The 16,983-nt window shown below is 39.0% G+C and overlaps 2 protein-coding genes across 2 annotated transcripts in view; one reads left to right on the forward strand and one right to left on the reverse strand.

Annotated features, from left to right (window-relative positions):
- Positions 1 to 16,983, forward strand: part of Tbc1d32 (TBC1 domain family member 32) — a gene marked incomplete at its 5' end in the record, with an annotated part of 270,497 nt that overhangs the window by 102,537 nt on the left and 150,977 nt on the right. Inside the window, 2 exons of the mRNA XM_008835797.3 lie at positions 1,387 to 1,503; positions 6,471 to 6,559. Of these exons, the coding sequence (XP_008834019.3) occupies positions 1,387 to 1,503; positions 6,471 to 6,559 (206 nt within the window). The remainder of the gene's footprint in view (positions 1 to 1,386; positions 1,504 to 6,470; positions 6,560 to 16,983) is intronic.
- LOC103736287 (male-specific lethal 3 homolog) lies at positions 15,153 to 16,275 on the reverse strand. The gene is made up of 2 exons (XM_008835770.2): positions 15,663 to 16,275; positions 15,153 to 15,565 (listed from the first exon to the last, which is right to left on the reverse strand). Exons 1-2 carry the CDS (start codon positions 16,273 to 16,275, stop codon positions 15,153 to 15,155), a joined length of 1,026 nt encoding a protein of 341 aa, XP_008833992.1.

Below are 16,983 nucleotides of genomic sequence, written 5' to 3' on the forward strand. Positions count from 1 at the left end.
TGAATATCATGATATGATTTGTAGTCACTGTAGCCAGTTAGTAGGAAAAGGTGGGTTAGTTCTAGTACTAATGTGTTATTGGTCAAGCCATTTATCACAACCTTAAATCTTCCCATCTGTTAATGAGAGATGAATGAAACGTTCCTTTTATGTTTCTCAACTTTTTATTTTTCTCACTTTAGTGAAAACTGATTCACAAATTTTGAGTCTCCTGATTTTTTTAAAAAAATCAACTAATGAAGCAGTACACAATACTTACAAATTAATACAATTAATATAGAAACTAAGTTCTAAGTTTACAGAATGACTGGAAATAGATGAAATAAATTGGAAAGTCTTCTGAAAAGTTAGTGGGGGTAAGGGCAGGAGGAACATGTTAACAGAATGAGATGTGTCTGCAGAGGTGGCAGTCAGATGAGGACAAGACAAGAGATTTGACTGACTGGTGGCTTCATGTTGGGGAATAATGAGAAATGAGGTTTTTGCGATAGAAGAGTGTCCTTTAGTCAAGTGCCTTGAAAGTCATCTAAAGAATTTGAAATTGCTTGGTGTTTAATGATGGCTGCCCATGGAGAGTGTGTCCTTTAGTCGAGTGCTTGAAAGTCATCTAAAGAATTTGAACTTGCTTGGTGTTTAATGATGACTGCCCATGGAGTGCTTCTGAGCTAGGGAATCAAAGAATGGAATTTATGTGAGAAAAATATTCTTGTTGCTTTTAAGAAGATGAAACTAGAGTGAAGAGCTTAAAAATTTCACGGAGCGATGAACTTGGTAAGATTACACCTCAAAGAATGAGCTACTTTTGATAGGAAAGCCATGGCCTTTGAAAATTAACTACACTGTCTAGGTTATTTGGATTTTCAGTGAATATGTTAAAAGATAATCTTATGGACTAAGCCCAAGAATATATAAGCTTTATTTTCTTGCCTTAGAGTCCTTAGGTCAATGAGAAAGATAGGTATTTTTGTTGGGGGGGAGGAGATCAGAATCTTACTTTTTTTTTTTTTTTATGGAGGAAAGAGGAAAGAGTTTATTTCACCTTACAGCTTACAGTCAGTTACATCATGGAGGGAAGCCAAGGCAGGAGCTCTGGACAGGAACCTGGAGGCAGGAGTTGGAGCTTATTTTGAAATGCTTTCTGAGTCTTACATATGCTCTTTAACAGTCATTACGTCAGCATGGTCTGCTTATAGAACATTGCTGTTTTGTTAATGGGTTTTACCTCTCGTATATGTAGGTGTCCCACATTAACGTAGAAGCCTTCTGTTTATTTTTAAATTTAGCCCTCATAGTCAGACAGCTATGACATTTGCATGAATGACTACTCTTCGTGTGGATATTGAAAAACCCAAATTAAGCCATTTCCGTGACTCCTTCCCACCGCAGTCTTTTGTAGCACTGGTGAACCTACTGTCCTTTCCTGCGGTGCTTGAGTTGACGAGCAATCAGGATCTTCCTAATAAGGCAGAATATTCTCTTCGTGAAGTTCCAACCTGTATTATTGTAAGTCACTTCTTCCAATTTTTCTCTTTTCAATCGGTAGTAAAGTATAATTTGACAGTGACAACACTTATCTCTGGATTATCAGTTTTTGAATTATCTATAAATGGCCACTTTGGTCTAGGTCTTGCAACAGTTCCTTTACTTATGAGAATGCAAAGCTAAACCTCGCCGACCAGAAAGCAACTTGACGTACATGTAAGTATATATATAAATTGAGTTTTAGATGCTTTATTAGGTAATTAGCCATACTAATGCTGCTCTTTCATTGGCCAGGATAATTAGGAATAAATTACATCCAAGGGGTCCCAATATATTTTCAACCTATATTTTAATGAACTATGTGTTATGCCCATGAGGGCACTATATACTTATTTAATTTGAAATTTAATTCATATTCAAAATTGCTCACATAATTATCTTGGCATAAGTATTAGGGGAATTTTAGTTCATTATGTTTGAATGTTTATGAATTACAAAAACACAAATGAGTATGTACGCATGTGCTCACACATGGATTAGTAAAAAATTACTTATGAGGAAATTCTATTATTAATCATGACTTTTTTCCTTATCATTTTGTGTTAATGTTTTTAGAAATGGTTTTGTCCTTTTTAATACTTTTAACTTTTGTTAACTCTAGATATTTGAATTCTTAAAATCTTTTTCTACCATGAGACATTTTTGGTAATCTATATGAAATAAAATGTAAATGTTAATTGCAGATATTTTCATCGTATTGTGTTACTCCATCTTTGTGAAGGGTCTGTCTTGTAAAATTACTTTAATTATGTTATTTTTTCTCACCTATTTTCATCATCTACAATTATTTATAATATCATTGTCCTTGTTTCAAATGCTCGGAATAAACATTATTGTAACAGCAAAAAAAAAAAAAAATCTCAGGCAGCAAAAATAAAAAAAACTAGTAAAGATAGATACTTCTTTTGTTAAATCTTAATCTAATTCTCTTCTATTCGTAAGGTATTTCAGTTGTAGCTGATTCTTTTTATCTCCGTGCTTAAGTGCCTTCACAGTTAGCGTCCTTATTCTGCTACTTAACTGTGTGACTGAACAAGTTAGATCATAGTTTTTCCTTCCATTAAATGAAGGCACTATTTAAGTGTAATTCATATACAGAAGGACAAATACTATGTGATACCACTTATATGATGAACTATAATAGTCAAATTCATTAGAATAAAGTATAGAATTTGGTTGCCAGGGCTGGGCAAGGGAAGCCAGGATAATATAGGATTATACAAAATATATCCTAAAGATTTATTGTACATAGTGCATGTAATTAACAATACTGTATTATGTACTTAAAATTTGTCAAGAGAGCAGATTTATGCTACATATACTTTTCTGCCACACAAAAAAGATGAGAGGAAACCTTTGGAGTTCATGGATGGAGGTGTCGTCAGGGTTAAACTCCTTCCCAGGGGTCTAGGAAGACCCCTCCATTGCCTCCCAAGCTTCTGCTATTTTAGTCATTCCATGCCTTGTTGCTTCCTGGCTCTAGTTCTATGATTCCATTGTTACAGGACCATCACCTCTTCCTTACTGAAATCTCTCTCATTAGCATACTCATCTCAAATTTAAGGTGCTTCTGGATAATCCAGGATGATCAAGATTTTTGACTTAATTGTCTCTCCAAAGACCCTTTCCAGATAGGGTGACAGCCATAGGTTCTGGGGACTAGGCCACAGACATGTTTTAGAGGGGTTGGTATTAACTCATGATATACAACAGTGGCCTTTGTTTCACTTCCCTATGATGAAAAATCCCCAGGAAAGGCCTCACTGGGTTAGTTTTCCTCACAGCCTAGCCAGTAGCAATCCATTCACTGAAGGAGTAGAAATATTGGGGCCTTGTCATTGACCTTTTCCTTGCCCTGCACTTACTTCCTAAAAGTAGAATGAGCGTGGCCACTGGACAGCTGACTAGCATAGGCCATCAGCTGTGTGTCTGCTAATACAGGCTTCCTTATGTTTCTAGCCTTGGATTTAGTCTGGTCTGCTAGTTTATTGAACATGTTCTCAATCTGGACAGTAGCTTTTGAAAATAAATAGAATTTCTGACAACTGTTTGCTCATTTGAGGCTTTCCACTAGCTTGTTACTGGGACCCACAGCTTGATTTAAGAAGCTGATTCTCTTACTGATACATGTTGTGGTGCTTAGAAACCAAAGCTCCCAGTAAGACAGGCTTCTCAGGAGCTTTGCTTTCTTCCCTAAGTGGTGATATATCAATGTAATCTCCTTTGAAGAAGAAATTATGTACTGTAACATTTGTTCTTTGAAAATGCATTATCATTGATGGATTGCTTCAGTCTCTTCTTCCATTAGCTTTTTGGTGATAATGTCTCTTTTGATCATTTTTGTTCGTGCGGTACCTAAGACTTAGGTTCAGATCCAGAACTTCAGATCTACCAGATGCCATTAGCTATCACATAAGCTTAGCTTTATATTCAGATATCCGTGTGACTTAAACTACTAAAGAGGGAAGTAGGGCAGCTAAGGAGAATGTGACTGTGAGGCTGGGAAGATGAAAATGAATTGTGGAGCTCAGCTTATTACGTGATGCTTGGAACAAGGAGTGCCTAACAAGAGTGGACAACAATGACAGACCTTTGAAACCTAGATCTTTTCATTCCTCATTGTTCATTAATATTTGCTTATTTAAAGTTATATGCTGATTTAAAGTTATATACTTTTTAAGTATTACTTACAAATTTCAATAAGATATCAATAGAATTGTGAATTTTTTCTTTTTTTGGTCTTTTTGAGAGAGGGTCTCCTTGTAGACCCTGGAACTAGTGGCCTGGAACTCACTATGTAGACTGGGTGACCTTGAACTCACAGAGATTGGCCTGTTCTGCCTCCTAAGTGCTGGGATTAAAGGCATGTGCCTCCATGCCTGGCTCTATGAAATTGAGTTTTGTTTGTTTTTTGTTGTTTTGGGTGAATGTATTTTTTGATATAGGATCTCACATAGCCCAGGCTAGCCTCCAACTCACTATGTAGCCAAGGATATCCTTGAACTTCTGATCCTCCTGTCTCCAGCTCATGAGTGTAGGGATTATAGGAATAAGTCACCACACCTAGTTTATGTGATGCTGAGGATCAAACTCAAGGGCTTTGTACATGCTAGGCAGACACTTTTCTACTTAGCTACATCCCTAGTCTGAAAAATGCATTAGGTGTTTGGTATGAGTTTTTTACTAGGCTAAGTTACCCCAGGTCCATTTTTACTATGTGTGATTAGTATTTTTCATTTTGTTTCCATGGCTTTTCCTCCTTACGGAGGACTCATTTCCTCACCTCTTCCTCATCTGGTGATGCCGTCTTGCTATTATCGTTCACAAAAGTCTCCATAAATTTCATTTGACTTTGTTTCCTTCCTAATGCATTATTCACAGCAATATCTTGCATTTAAAACCAGAGAATAGAAAGCTTTGTGGTGAGGAAAAAGAGCAATGATAGAGACAAGTGTTTGTCTATAAAGAAAATTATTTGGTCTGTACCCCCAAATGTACACAAAAACAGGGCTTTGGTTGTTTTGTTTTTGTTTGTTTGTTCTTTGTGTTTTTGAGACATAGTCTGACATTGTAGCTAGTCCGGCCCAGAACTTACTGCATATCTCAGCTGGTCTCAAACTCAAGGCACTTCTTCTGCCTTAACCTCTTGAATGCACGGATTATAGGCATGAGCCATGATGTCAGACAAAAAGTAGGGCTTTATACGAAAGCTTTCAGACATGGTTCAGAATTGTAGGTAGATTAATACTGTCAGTGTTTGGAACAGCTGGTGGCACTTAGATCGTGAGGTTCTCTCTACACTTGCCTCTGGTTTGGAGGGATGGTACATAATGGAAAATCTTGAGGAATTTTAAGATCGTCAATGCTGAACTCATAGCCTTAATTGGTCTTACATGGAGCCTGGACATGCATTTAACTATCTATCATCTATCTGTCTGTCTTCTATTACCTGTCTGTTAGCCCTTCCTTCCCTCCCTCCTTCCTTCCTTCCTTCCTTCCTTCCTTCCTTCCTTCCTTCCTTCCTTCCTTCCTTCCTTCCTTCCCTCTTTCATCTGTCTTCCATCTATGTATCTACTGTGTATGTATGCATCTATCTTCCATAATCTTCTATTGTCTATCTTCTATCATGTATCTGTATCTATCTTCTATCTATCTATCTATCTATCTATCTATCTATCTATCTATCTATCTATCATCTATCTATTATCATCATCTATCATCAATCATCTGCCAATTATCTTACCTTTTTTAGTGTTCAACCAGGATTATAAACCACTGCTTTATACTAGCTAGAGAGATTCTTAACTAAATCTCAGTTACTAGATAAAAATATTCATATCTTCTACTTTTGCTTCACATTTGTGGATTTCATACTTGTTTTTCAGATAACTTTATTTTAGTTTATTTATTATTTTTATTTTGTGTATGCATGTATTGCCTGTGTGTAGGTAAATGCACTCATGTCGTGCAATGCCCGTGGAGGACAGAAGAGGCCATGTGGGTGCTGGGATTTGAACCTGGGTCTTCTGCAAGAAAAGACAGTGTTCTTAACTGCTGAGCCATCTTTCCAGCTCCCTGTTTTCAGGGAACTTTATGTTGGGGGCAGTTTTATCTTTATTTTACTGTACAATCTGCTCAACGCTCTAAAGTTGGGTATAGTTTAATGATTCTCCACTTTAATTGAACATTACTTGCGGTTTTAGAACTTTTCTGAATCATAATGCCCAGGCTTCATCTGAACCAGTAAGGTCAGAACCTCTTGGGTACGACCTAGAACATCTATGTCTCCCTCAGCCTCCTGTGGCTTCTAGATAATTTCAGTAAATCCAAATTTGAGAAGCACAAATCTGGATGACTATTTATTGGCTTAATCATATTCTAATAACTTCTGTTAGATAGAGTCTCAGTGCTTCTTTTATTTTTTTCAGGATATAATTGATAGGCTTATCATTTTGAACTCTGAAGCTAAGATTCGTTCTTTATTGAATTATGAACAGTCACACATCTTTGGTCTAAGGTAAGGAACTAAATTTTAAACATATTTTACATATTTCAAAAACTAAGCATTTGTTTTACATGTTTTTTGTATGTTTATGTGGCATGTGTGTATATGTATTCATGTGTGTGTATATGTGGGCAGGGAGTACATGTCCATGTAGAGGCTGGAGGGTGATGTCACATGACTTCCTCAGGTACTCTCCACCTCAGTTTTTGAGACAGAATCTGTCACTAAATCTGGAGCTCACAGATTTGCCTAGAGTGTGGAGCCAGTGAGCTCTGGGCAATCATCTATCTCTGTCTACCTGCCAAGGTTACAGAAGTGCATCCAAGTTTCTGTGGGTGCTAAGGATCAAACTCAAGTCCTCATGTTTGTGAAGAAGTACTTAATCCACTGAGCCGTCTCTCCAATCATCATGTTCTGTGTACTTCTACAAGTACACAAGTGGGTTAATTTTAAAGTCATATTGAAAGATAATTTGTCATTCTGTGACATTATAGACAAAGCATATTATAGCATTTAGGTTTTGATACTATAGTCTGTCTAAATTTAGATTTTGTGTCACTGGTGGATTCCATTTTTGTTCAATGTATAGGGGTATGTTGGGGACTGTTTTCATTGGGTTTACTCAGGAGTCACATGACAATTCATTGGACTGATTCTTTATTAGACCCTGTCCATAATAAAGCCCTGAAACAAAACTGGACATGAATGAATGAATGATCTGGAGGCTCAGATTTTACTCCTTTGTATTGATCATTAATCTTCAGCTTTACTTGTCTTGAGGTTTAAATCTTTCTGGTCGAGTTCATATTCCGTGACATTTTATTTAGAATGTTCAAATGGGAATAAAGCCACTTGGCAGGAAGACAGAGACCTAGGACATCCTCAGCATTTGGGTCATATGTAGACGCACAGCTGACTTTCCCACCTATTAATGACTACCTTTAAAAGCAGCTGAATTAAAGAGAATTGCCATTTTCATAGGTTCATGATTGTTTTCTACTTTGTACTATCAAAGAATCTTTCTCAGGCATGAGGGAGGTCACTGATAATCTGCTGCCTAAGAAGTAAAGCAAGTGCTTTTCAAAAACCAGAATTGTCTGGTGCTGGTGTATTTTATATGTTTACACTTTTTTTCCTGTTCATTCATAGCTGAACTTCATTTTTGACTTTCTGGTCAAAGAAGATATAAAAGAGCTGCAGCTATATAGCTTTTGGTATAGTGTGTCCTTCTCTCAAAATGTGTCTTTGCATTAATTTTTATAGCATCAGATACATCACATAGTAAGCAGTGGCTGAGGATAGTAGGTAAAAAACCCATTCAGTAGAATTTTCTTTTTTCTACCTTTTGTAGTAATAGGACATAGATTTTGGCTTGTTCTTACTGATATTCTAAGTAAATTTTCCTTCCTTGTATATCCTTTTTAAATTTATTTGTTGTGTGTGTATGTGTTTATGCCCTACAGCATATATGTGAAAGTCAGAGGACCACTTCTGGAAGTTGGTTCTCTCTTTCTACCATGTGGGTTCTGGGGATTGAGCTCAAATTGTCAGCTTGGCGACAAGTGCCTTTACCTACTTAGCCATCCCCCATTTCTGCTATATGTTTCTTTTGTAATTTTTTCTTGAGGCATTCTTTAGGGAAAAGACTTACTGCTAGAATTTTGCTGTTATATTAAAAAATTATAAATGAAAGCTTATAATAACAATTTTCATAATGCATTCTTTCTCATAGTATATAAATGGATTCATTTTGTCCTGTAGACAATAACATCCATTGCTGATGAATAGAATAGTGCAGTATGGCTATTTGCTTCAGTGGTCCTGGGGCTGGTGTACTCATTGTGTGAGGTGGAGTCACAGTCAAATGTGTGTAAAATACAGGACATATACGTTATTTTCCTTACAGAGCTGTGAGAACTATATATGAAAAAGATAAAGGGCATAAAACAGTGCCTGGCATATAGCAAGCACTATAAAAGTATCATAGAAACAGTACTAACAAATAGTACCTTGTGTATTTCTTTACACTTGCTCTATTATATATTTTACTATGAAATAAATTTTGCCTTGCCAGTAGTCTTCCATATTGCATAGTGATTTGTCATTTTATAGTATCAGTGTTCAGGAAGAGAAAATGAAAGATATTACTTTCTAAAAAAGTTTGTATGTTACGTTTTTGACAAGTTTTTTTTTTTCAGTTATTGTATTAGTTACTTTTCTCCTTGGCTGCCAGAAAATACCTGATAAAAGCAAGTTAAGGGGGGAAGGGTTTATTTTGCTCACTGTTTGTGGGCACATTCCTCGATATTGGGAAAGGCATGGTGGCATGAGCTTGAGGCAACTAGGCATATTGCATCTGTATTTAGGGAGCAGACAGAGATGAATGCTGCTGTGAGCAAGCTTTCTGCTTCCTACGCAGTCCAACACCAAGCCCATGGAATGGCGCTGCCTTCATTTAGGGTGCATCTCCCCATTTCAATGAACCTAATCTAGAAAATTCCTCACAGATATGTCCAGAGACTTATCTCTTGGGTGATTGTAGATCCTGTCAGTAGATAATGAATATTAGGCATCACAATAATAAATTTTATTTTCATTGTACTTTGAAATGCTCTGACAGCCTTTATTTTTTTTTTAAGACTTCTAATTTTGTTTATGTCTGTGTGGGAGTATGTACATGAGTTCAGTTGCTCACAGAAGTCAGAAGAGGGTGTTGAGTCCCCTAGATCTGGAGTTACAGGTAGTAGTGAGATGCCCAATGTGGGTGCTGAGAACCAAACTTGGGTGTTCTGGAAGGTGCTCTCTACCACTGAGCCATCTCTCCAATCCCATCTCATAGTCTTTAATTCAGTCCCATTATTCAGTGAAATATTTTAAATTAGGTAATACTTTTATTTTTTAATCATTTCAATTTACTGTTGATTGGCCATTGAGGTCTAATGGTGATAGATCATAGCATAGTGTTGTATATGAAACTTGTGCTTCTCTGTATTTTAGATTTTTACCTGGATCATTCTCTTTTTTTAAAAAAAATAAATATTTTTATTTTAGTGTATGAATATATTGTCTACATGTGTGTAAGTACACCTATATCATGCAATGCCTGAGGAAGTCAGAAGGTGTTGGATTCCCTTGGAAATGGAGATGGTTGTTAGCTGCCATGTGGGTACTGGGAATCAAACCTGGGTCCGCTACAAGAATTATCAGTGCTCTTAACTGCTGAGCCATCTCTCCAGCCCTATGGATCTTTCTCTTTTATGGTCACAATACCATGTTTGTGGTTACACCTCTCTTGTACCATCCCCTGAGAGGTTGCCTCATGAATGTGTCTGACTTGTGTTCTTGTACCAGTCCCTTTTGTTTTTCTCCACCATGAAACTCTAGAACTAGCATCAGTGGTAAGTCTGATAGAACTTGTGTGATACAACACTAAGATGAGGCTCATATGAAGCTTAGTGAATGTGAATTTCCATGTTTCGCAGCATCATATATACTTACAGTTCTGAATTCTGATTTGCCAAGATGTCCTCATAGAGCTTGCACTGTCATTGACTCATGCTTGAGAATATTGCTTCTTTGATTAGTCCCTGTGCTCTTTCACCTTTTCTTCTTCACACCTCTTATTTCATCCTGTACTATTCCTACCAGGGCGAAGAAGTCTCTTCATATGTCCATCTTACAGCAAGGCAGCACTAAACACTGAAAGAAGCTGCCCTTGAGCTTCCATCTCCCTACAGCTGTGCTCTTTGTCTGCCTCCCAAGAGGGCAAAGCAAGTCTGTAAAGTTGTCCTCACTAGCTCATCTGTTTTCTCTTTTGCCTGCTTCAAGCAGACTTTGAATTTGTAACCTCTTCAGAGCTATTCATCCTGCCTCATTTAAGATCATGTATAGCTTCCATGTTAGTGTCTCTAATGCATTCCTCTTTGTTGATTCTCATCTTACTGTAACTAGCAATAGTGTTTGAGATCTTGGGAATTTTTTTCCCTCTGTATAAAAAATTGTCTTTGTGGCAGGTCATGGTGGCTTATGCCTATAATCTAGCACTTTGGAAATTGAGGCATGAGGATCAGGGATTGTTTAAGGTCATCCTTGGCTACATAGTGAATTTGAGGATAGCCTGAGGTGTATGAGACTTTGACTCCCAAAACCCTAAAACAACAAAAAAATTTCTCTTGCTTCTGTGATACTGCTATCTGCCTGTGCTTGTCATTTCTGCCTCATTTTGTGACTAGCCTCAGAATGCAATACAGTGGACTTGGTCTCAGGCCAGGGCCCACTTTATTTTTTCTTTCTTTTTCCCCCTCTGTACTCTGCTTCTAGTTTTTTTTTTTCACATTTGGCATTCTGACATTCACAGGCATAAAAATGTAATATGTCTCAAAACGAACTCTGAAATCTCCCATTCCTCTTCCCACAAAAACAAACAAAATGAATCATTTGTTTCTGTCTCATTAAGTAGCCCATCCATCTCTTCAGTTGCTTAATCCTGGATGTCATCTTAATTTTTTTCTTTGCTTATCAAGCAGTAATTTATCTTTATTATAAAGAAATTAGCCAATGTAGGAAATTGAGTATAATAAATTAAATGAAATTTCTCTTAATTCATAGTGTTATTATTAACATTGAAGAAAATTATCCTACACACTGCATGTGCGTGTAGGTAGAAGGAAAGACATAGAAATAAATTCAGCTATGAAGATGGAATCAGAGTTACCACTTTAAATTCTAACTCAGTTTTATAGAGAAGAAAAAGACACCTTACATGGAAAAAAACTGCTGAATTTCAAATAACTGTTTTTTGTTTTTTTTTTTTTCCTACTTTAGGAAGTACTTTCCCCAAGATTTCCTGTAAGGTTAAGAAATAGATTATGTAAAACTCCTCAAGAGATTGGAGCATTATATTTCACTTTAGATAGCACTGACTCTCTACCATGAAAATTGGGGACATTCATGCCTTCCCTGGCGTCTTTCTTCCCTCGTCTCTATGTCAGTTTATTTTGTATTGTTGGAACAAAATCTTCGAGGGTGAGTAATTAGGAAGTTCTAATTGCTTCATGATTCTTGTGACTGGATGGTCTAAACAGTTTGGTGCTGGCATCCTGGCCATAGCTCCTGTGTTACAACATGGAAGACAAATGTAAAGGGGACCAGCCTTGCACAGAAGGGAGTGTGCATGTGGCAAGACCTAACTGTGAACTAGACTTGCTCTTTTTATTACAATTAAGGTCTTATGATAAAACTAACCAGGGCCTCATAGGACCTGAAATGGCCCCAAAGGGAACCCATTTCTGAGGGTGGCATCCCGTTGACCTAGTCATCTTATTCTAGGCCTCACATGTGAAAAGTTCCAGTATTTTCTGGGAGCCAAGCTTCTAAAAGAATCCTTGGGAGATGCAGTCAAATGATACCTCTATTAAAATATACTCCCTTTGCCTAATTCTGAACTGCCTGCATGAATCAGCAACCATCTGTACCTCTCGACCTGTAGAGAGTAAGTTGATCTGAACTTCTCAGTGTAGTCCCTTTTATATATAACATTTGCAATTTTTTTTTTTTTTTGGTCTTTCTGAGACAGGGTCTCCATGTAGCCCCAGCTGTCCTGGAACTCACTATGTAGACAGGCTGGTCTTGAACTCACAGAGATCCGCCTGCCTCTGCCTCCTGAGTGCTGGGATTAATGGTGTGTGCCACCACGCCCAGCTATTTATTTTTATTTTGTGTATATGAGTACTTTGCCTGCCTGTAACTGCATCCATGTCGTGCAGTGCCCTTGGAGGGCAGAAGAGGGTGTTGGATCCTCTCAAACTGGAGTTATAGACAGTTGTTAGCTACCATGTGGGTGCTGGGAATTGAGCCTGGGTCCTCTGCGAGAACAGCCTGTACTCTCAACCTCTGAGCCATCTCTGTAGCCCCATTTGTAATTTTTAAATTTACCCTTCTCCACTTTGCTCTGCTCATGGTTACTGGACACTTAAGAGCTGTGTTCTGTGCTGGATGAGGGTGATGAATAACCAGGAAATATGATGCGCTTTTCATTCTCTTTAACCTTATTGTTTAGTGAGCATTCATATACTAAGATAACAAAAAGTGAGGTAATTAATATGGAAAAGAAACATTGGTAAGAAGCCTTCCTCCACCTTCACATATTGGAAAAGCAGAGCCAGATAACCTTTGCAGGCCCTTCTGGAATGTATCGCCACCTGCCCTGTGACATCATCTTTCACCCTTGTTCAGCCTAAACTAATGCTCTGAGGAATGCAGACTCCTCATCTCCCTGAAGCACAGTGCTATTGGTTGTCTCTGTACCTCTTCTCTTTTTTCTTTTTTTAAAAAATATCTTATTTTATTTTATGTGTATGAGTGTATTGCCTGCTTGTATGTGAGTGCACCCATGTCATGCAATGCCACAGAGGTCAGAAGAAGGCTTTGGATTCCTCTGGAACTAGAGTTAAGGATGGTTCATAGCCACTATGTGGGTGCCGGGAATCGAACCCGAGCCCTCTGCAAGAGCAGTCAGTGCTCTTAACCGCTGAGCCATCTCTCCAGCTCCCATCTCTGTACCTTTTTCTAATTTCTTCAAGATTGCCTTAATTTTTCCAGGTACATAAATTGAACCCTATCCTGCAAAGCAAATCTTGCTCAGTGAGTTGCTTACAGCATATTCTGATCATCTCTTTTCCCTGCATGGCCTTTATGGCCCAAGGTGAAATAATACTCCTCCCTTACTAAGTTTTCAACTTCCAAAGGGAGTATGTTTTCTTATTTCTTGTCTACCCCATTACCAGGTACTTTTTGATTGTTTAACATTTTTTTTCAAAATATATTGATAAAAGAATTGCCTGGAGGGGCTGGAGAGATGGCTCAGCAGTTAAGAACACTTGTCCTTCCAGAGGACCTGGTTCAATTCCCAGAACCCACATGGTGGCAAACAGCCGTCTGTAGATCCAGTTCCAGACAATCCAACATCCTCTTCTGACCTCCCCAGGACATTGCACCCATGTAGTACCCTTACATACATGTAGATAAAACAGTCATATACATAAAATAAAAAGAATAAAATATTAAAAGTAAACTGATCTTTCCCAAGGTTAAGCAGTTTAATCAGTTTAAAGTGTTCTTAATCATCTGTAGGATTTGAATTTTAACTTTAATCTGATTTCTTGGGATGTTATATTTCAACATTAAAAGCTGTATATTTCATGGGGAAAGAGCATTCAATATTAACAGTTTTCATTTTATCAGACTACAAATTAATTTTTTTATAGGATGAAGAATTGCTTTAAAAAAACAATTTAACGCACGTTTATACATTTAAACTTAATATAATTTAAAATATTAATTCTCTAAATGGGGCTGGAAAGATGGCTCAGCGGTTAAGAACACTGATGTTCTTGTGAAAGACCCGGGTTCAAATCCCAGCCCCCGATGGCAGCTAACAACTGTCCATAACTCCAGTTCCAGGGTACCTAACAGCCTCTTCTGTCCTTTGCAGACATTGCACTACATGGGTGTACTCACATACATGCAGGCAATACACATATACACATAAAAATAATAATAATGAAAAAAATTTTAAATTTAATTCTCTAAACTTTACTTTTTTCTTTTTCTCACTAACACTGTAATGTCACCAGGCCTAGGAGCACTCAGGAGGCAGATGCAGACAGATCTGAGTTCCAGTCCAGCCTGAACTACATAGCCTGTTCTAAGCCCGCCAGGGCTACACAGTGAGACATTGTCTCAAAGCAATAACAGACAAAAAACAAACTGTAGAGTTATGTTTTAATTCTCTTCAAAACAAAAGTAGGGAATCTATACTTATGAAACTGCTTATGAATTAATGGTTTTCTGTTATTTTTACATTTATCTACCAACAATAAATTTTGTATACAACATAGCAAATTGTTTTATGAGTAGTTTTTTTTTTTTCCCAAAAAGACAGGAAATGCTTTATTTAGGTCACCAAAAACAATGTTTTACAGAAATAATGTTTTACAAAGCAATGCATAGCTGCAAATTCTCTTTTGCCATCAAAATCCTTTCCCTCTAAAATACTTTGAGACTCCTTTGTGGTGTCCAAGTAAAAACTCACATCTGTTGAACATAGTCCCTGACTCTCATCATGTGAATGAAGGCAATTTTCAAAACATCATATTTAATGCTAAGAACTAAACAATGTGTTTCTCGCTAACAACCAGCACTGTCTACCTGAACAACCTCGCCTCATGTATAGATCATGAATGTTTCCCTATGAGCGCAGCTATGGGCACATATAGCCTGTGCAACAGCAAGTTACCCTGTAATACACTCAGGTACCCAAGAAGTAATTATTTTTAATAAATGAACTTCACCTCCTTACAGGTGTGGAAAACCACACCCAGCTCAGGAAGTAATCGATAACAGAAATAATCACAGTATGTAAGCAACTCCAATAACAGAACCTGTCTCTGTGAAGATGACCCCTGCCACCCCACCCCATACCATCCTGAGGTGTGTCCACCATTTTATTAGTTCTTTACCTGGAACCCAAAATACAAAGCCAGACAGAGCAGCTGTTCCTAGAGCCATCCAAACTTTAATAAATTGCCCCAGGGTTCTTGGTGCATCAGTGTGCATCACAAACGGAGACGTAAGCTGACTCTGGGAAGAAGTCCTCATGGAATTCTGCCAAAAACCTCAGAAACAGATCAAAGTGCTTAAGCAATGCCTTCCGGTTCTTCTCAGAAAAGGACATCTTTCCAAGGATTTCTGGAAGTTTTACAAACAATCGCAGCAAATGTTGTGCACCATAAATGCATGAGGGGGGTGGTGGCCGGTCTCCTGGGGGGTAACTATCAGGCACAAGCTTCCAGGAAAGGATCTCGCTTATTTTGTCAGTTTTCCCTTCGAAGCCAGCAAACACTGCACTTTCTTGGTTGCTTGGAGTCAGAGGGATGGAGGAAGATGGTCTGCTATGCACAGGGGTGTTCTTCTGCAAGTGCAGGAACAGCTTGGGTGTGCTGGGGGACTTGCCCTGCCCTTGCTTGGACTGAGGTAAGGCCCTGCTCTCAGACAGCCTGTGGCCAGATGTTCTTCTGCAAGTGCAGGAACAGCTTGGGTGTGCTGGGGGACTTGCCTTGCCCTTGCTTGGACTGAGGTAAGGCCCTGCTCTCAGACAGCCTGTGGCCAGGGGTGCTATGGCGCCTGGAGCGCCTCAAGGACCGCATTGCTTTGGGCTCTGCTCTGCGCCTCTTGAGGGTGATGGGCTCACTCACAGGCTGACGACTCTTTGTGGATTGTGGCGTGGATAGATTGGACCAAGGCGAGTCAGAAGAGAGCTCCTCCTCACTCCTGTTGGTATCCATGGAACTTTTCTTAATAGGAAGAAAGAATGTAGACGAAGCCACCTTTTTATACTGAGCCTGTTCCTGCGGGTAGAGCAGAAGCAGCGGCAGAGTGTAATCAAAGGTGATTCGCAATCCGTCCACCATCTCCTTGCAAAGGTCCACGTTCTTCTCGGCTGGGATGCAGGGCGCATGCACCATGGCCTGTTGCTGATGGGGCCTCTCATTGGCCGAAATGGCTACATTTATAGCGAAATGCCTCACGTAGGATTCCAAAATGGCCCGGATGTTGGTCTGGCAGGGCAGTTTCAGTAACCGTTTCCTCCTGTTAACGTAGAAACGGTCATCATGCAGCTGCTTCCTGAGCACCTCAGGGATGTCTATAGTGATGGCTCGCCCGTCCATTTCCCTTCTTGTGTGCTGCTCCAGTTTTTGTCCCCTTAGTCCGTTCCCTGTCCCTCTCTTCACTTATTTCCTCCTCTCACTTTCTTTCACCAACGTTGTCAGAGGACCGGCGATCTGGTGTTCATTATTTTCTCTGTTTTCTGACGGTCTGCACCCTGGCGCTTGCTCCTCTTGTGCACCTCACGCCAGCTGCTGTCCTTGCGCATTGCGTGAGCTATAATCTGTGACGCTCATCCGCTGCAGGGACACGTGATCTTGAGCTGCCAGTCTGTCTGAGCTTCCGCCCCAGCCATTCAATTCTCTGTTTTCTGACGGTCTGCACCCTGGCGCTTGCTCCTCTTGTGCGCCTCACGCCAGCTGCTGTCCTTGCGCATTGCGTGAGCTATAATCTGTGACGCTCATCCGCTGCAGGGACACGTGATCTTGAGCTGCCAGTCTGTCTGAGCTTCCGCCCCAGCCATTCAAATGGATCAGATATTCTGGAACTTTCTGCCCTTTTTGCCTTGCCCAGTGATGAACTTGGTATCGCACTGCACTCCTGCCTTGGTGGAGTCAGGCCAGAAGCACAATACTTTCTTCTCAGTGGAGTTGAAATTTATATTTTCTTTAAGCATGACCTGTAATATGACTTTAGGATGAAGGATAACATATATTTATTTTAGAAATTTAGATTAGAAATTGACTTTCAACAAATAATAAACATAGTTC

The sequence above is a fragment of the Nannospalax galili genome, unplaced genomic scaffold (genome assembly GCF_000622305.1).
Source record: "Nannospalax galili isolate Female #2095 unplaced genomic scaffold, S.galili_v1.0 scaffold417, whole genome shotgun sequence".
Classification (NCBI taxonomy): domain Eukaryota; kingdom Metazoa; phylum Chordata; class Mammalia; order Rodentia; family Spalacidae; genus Nannospalax; species Nannospalax galili.

Excerpts from the sequence above, each read along its gene's own strand:
- LOC103736287 (XM_008835770.2), bottom strand. The coding sequence starts at position 16,275 with ATGGACGGGCGAGCCATCACTATAGACATCCCTGAGGTGCTCAGGAAG. Across the intron at positions 15,566-15,662 it reads TCAGTCCAAGCAAGGGCAAG|GGCAGGGCAAGTCCCCCAGC; the intron begins GCAAGTCCCCCA and ends AGTCCAAGCAAG.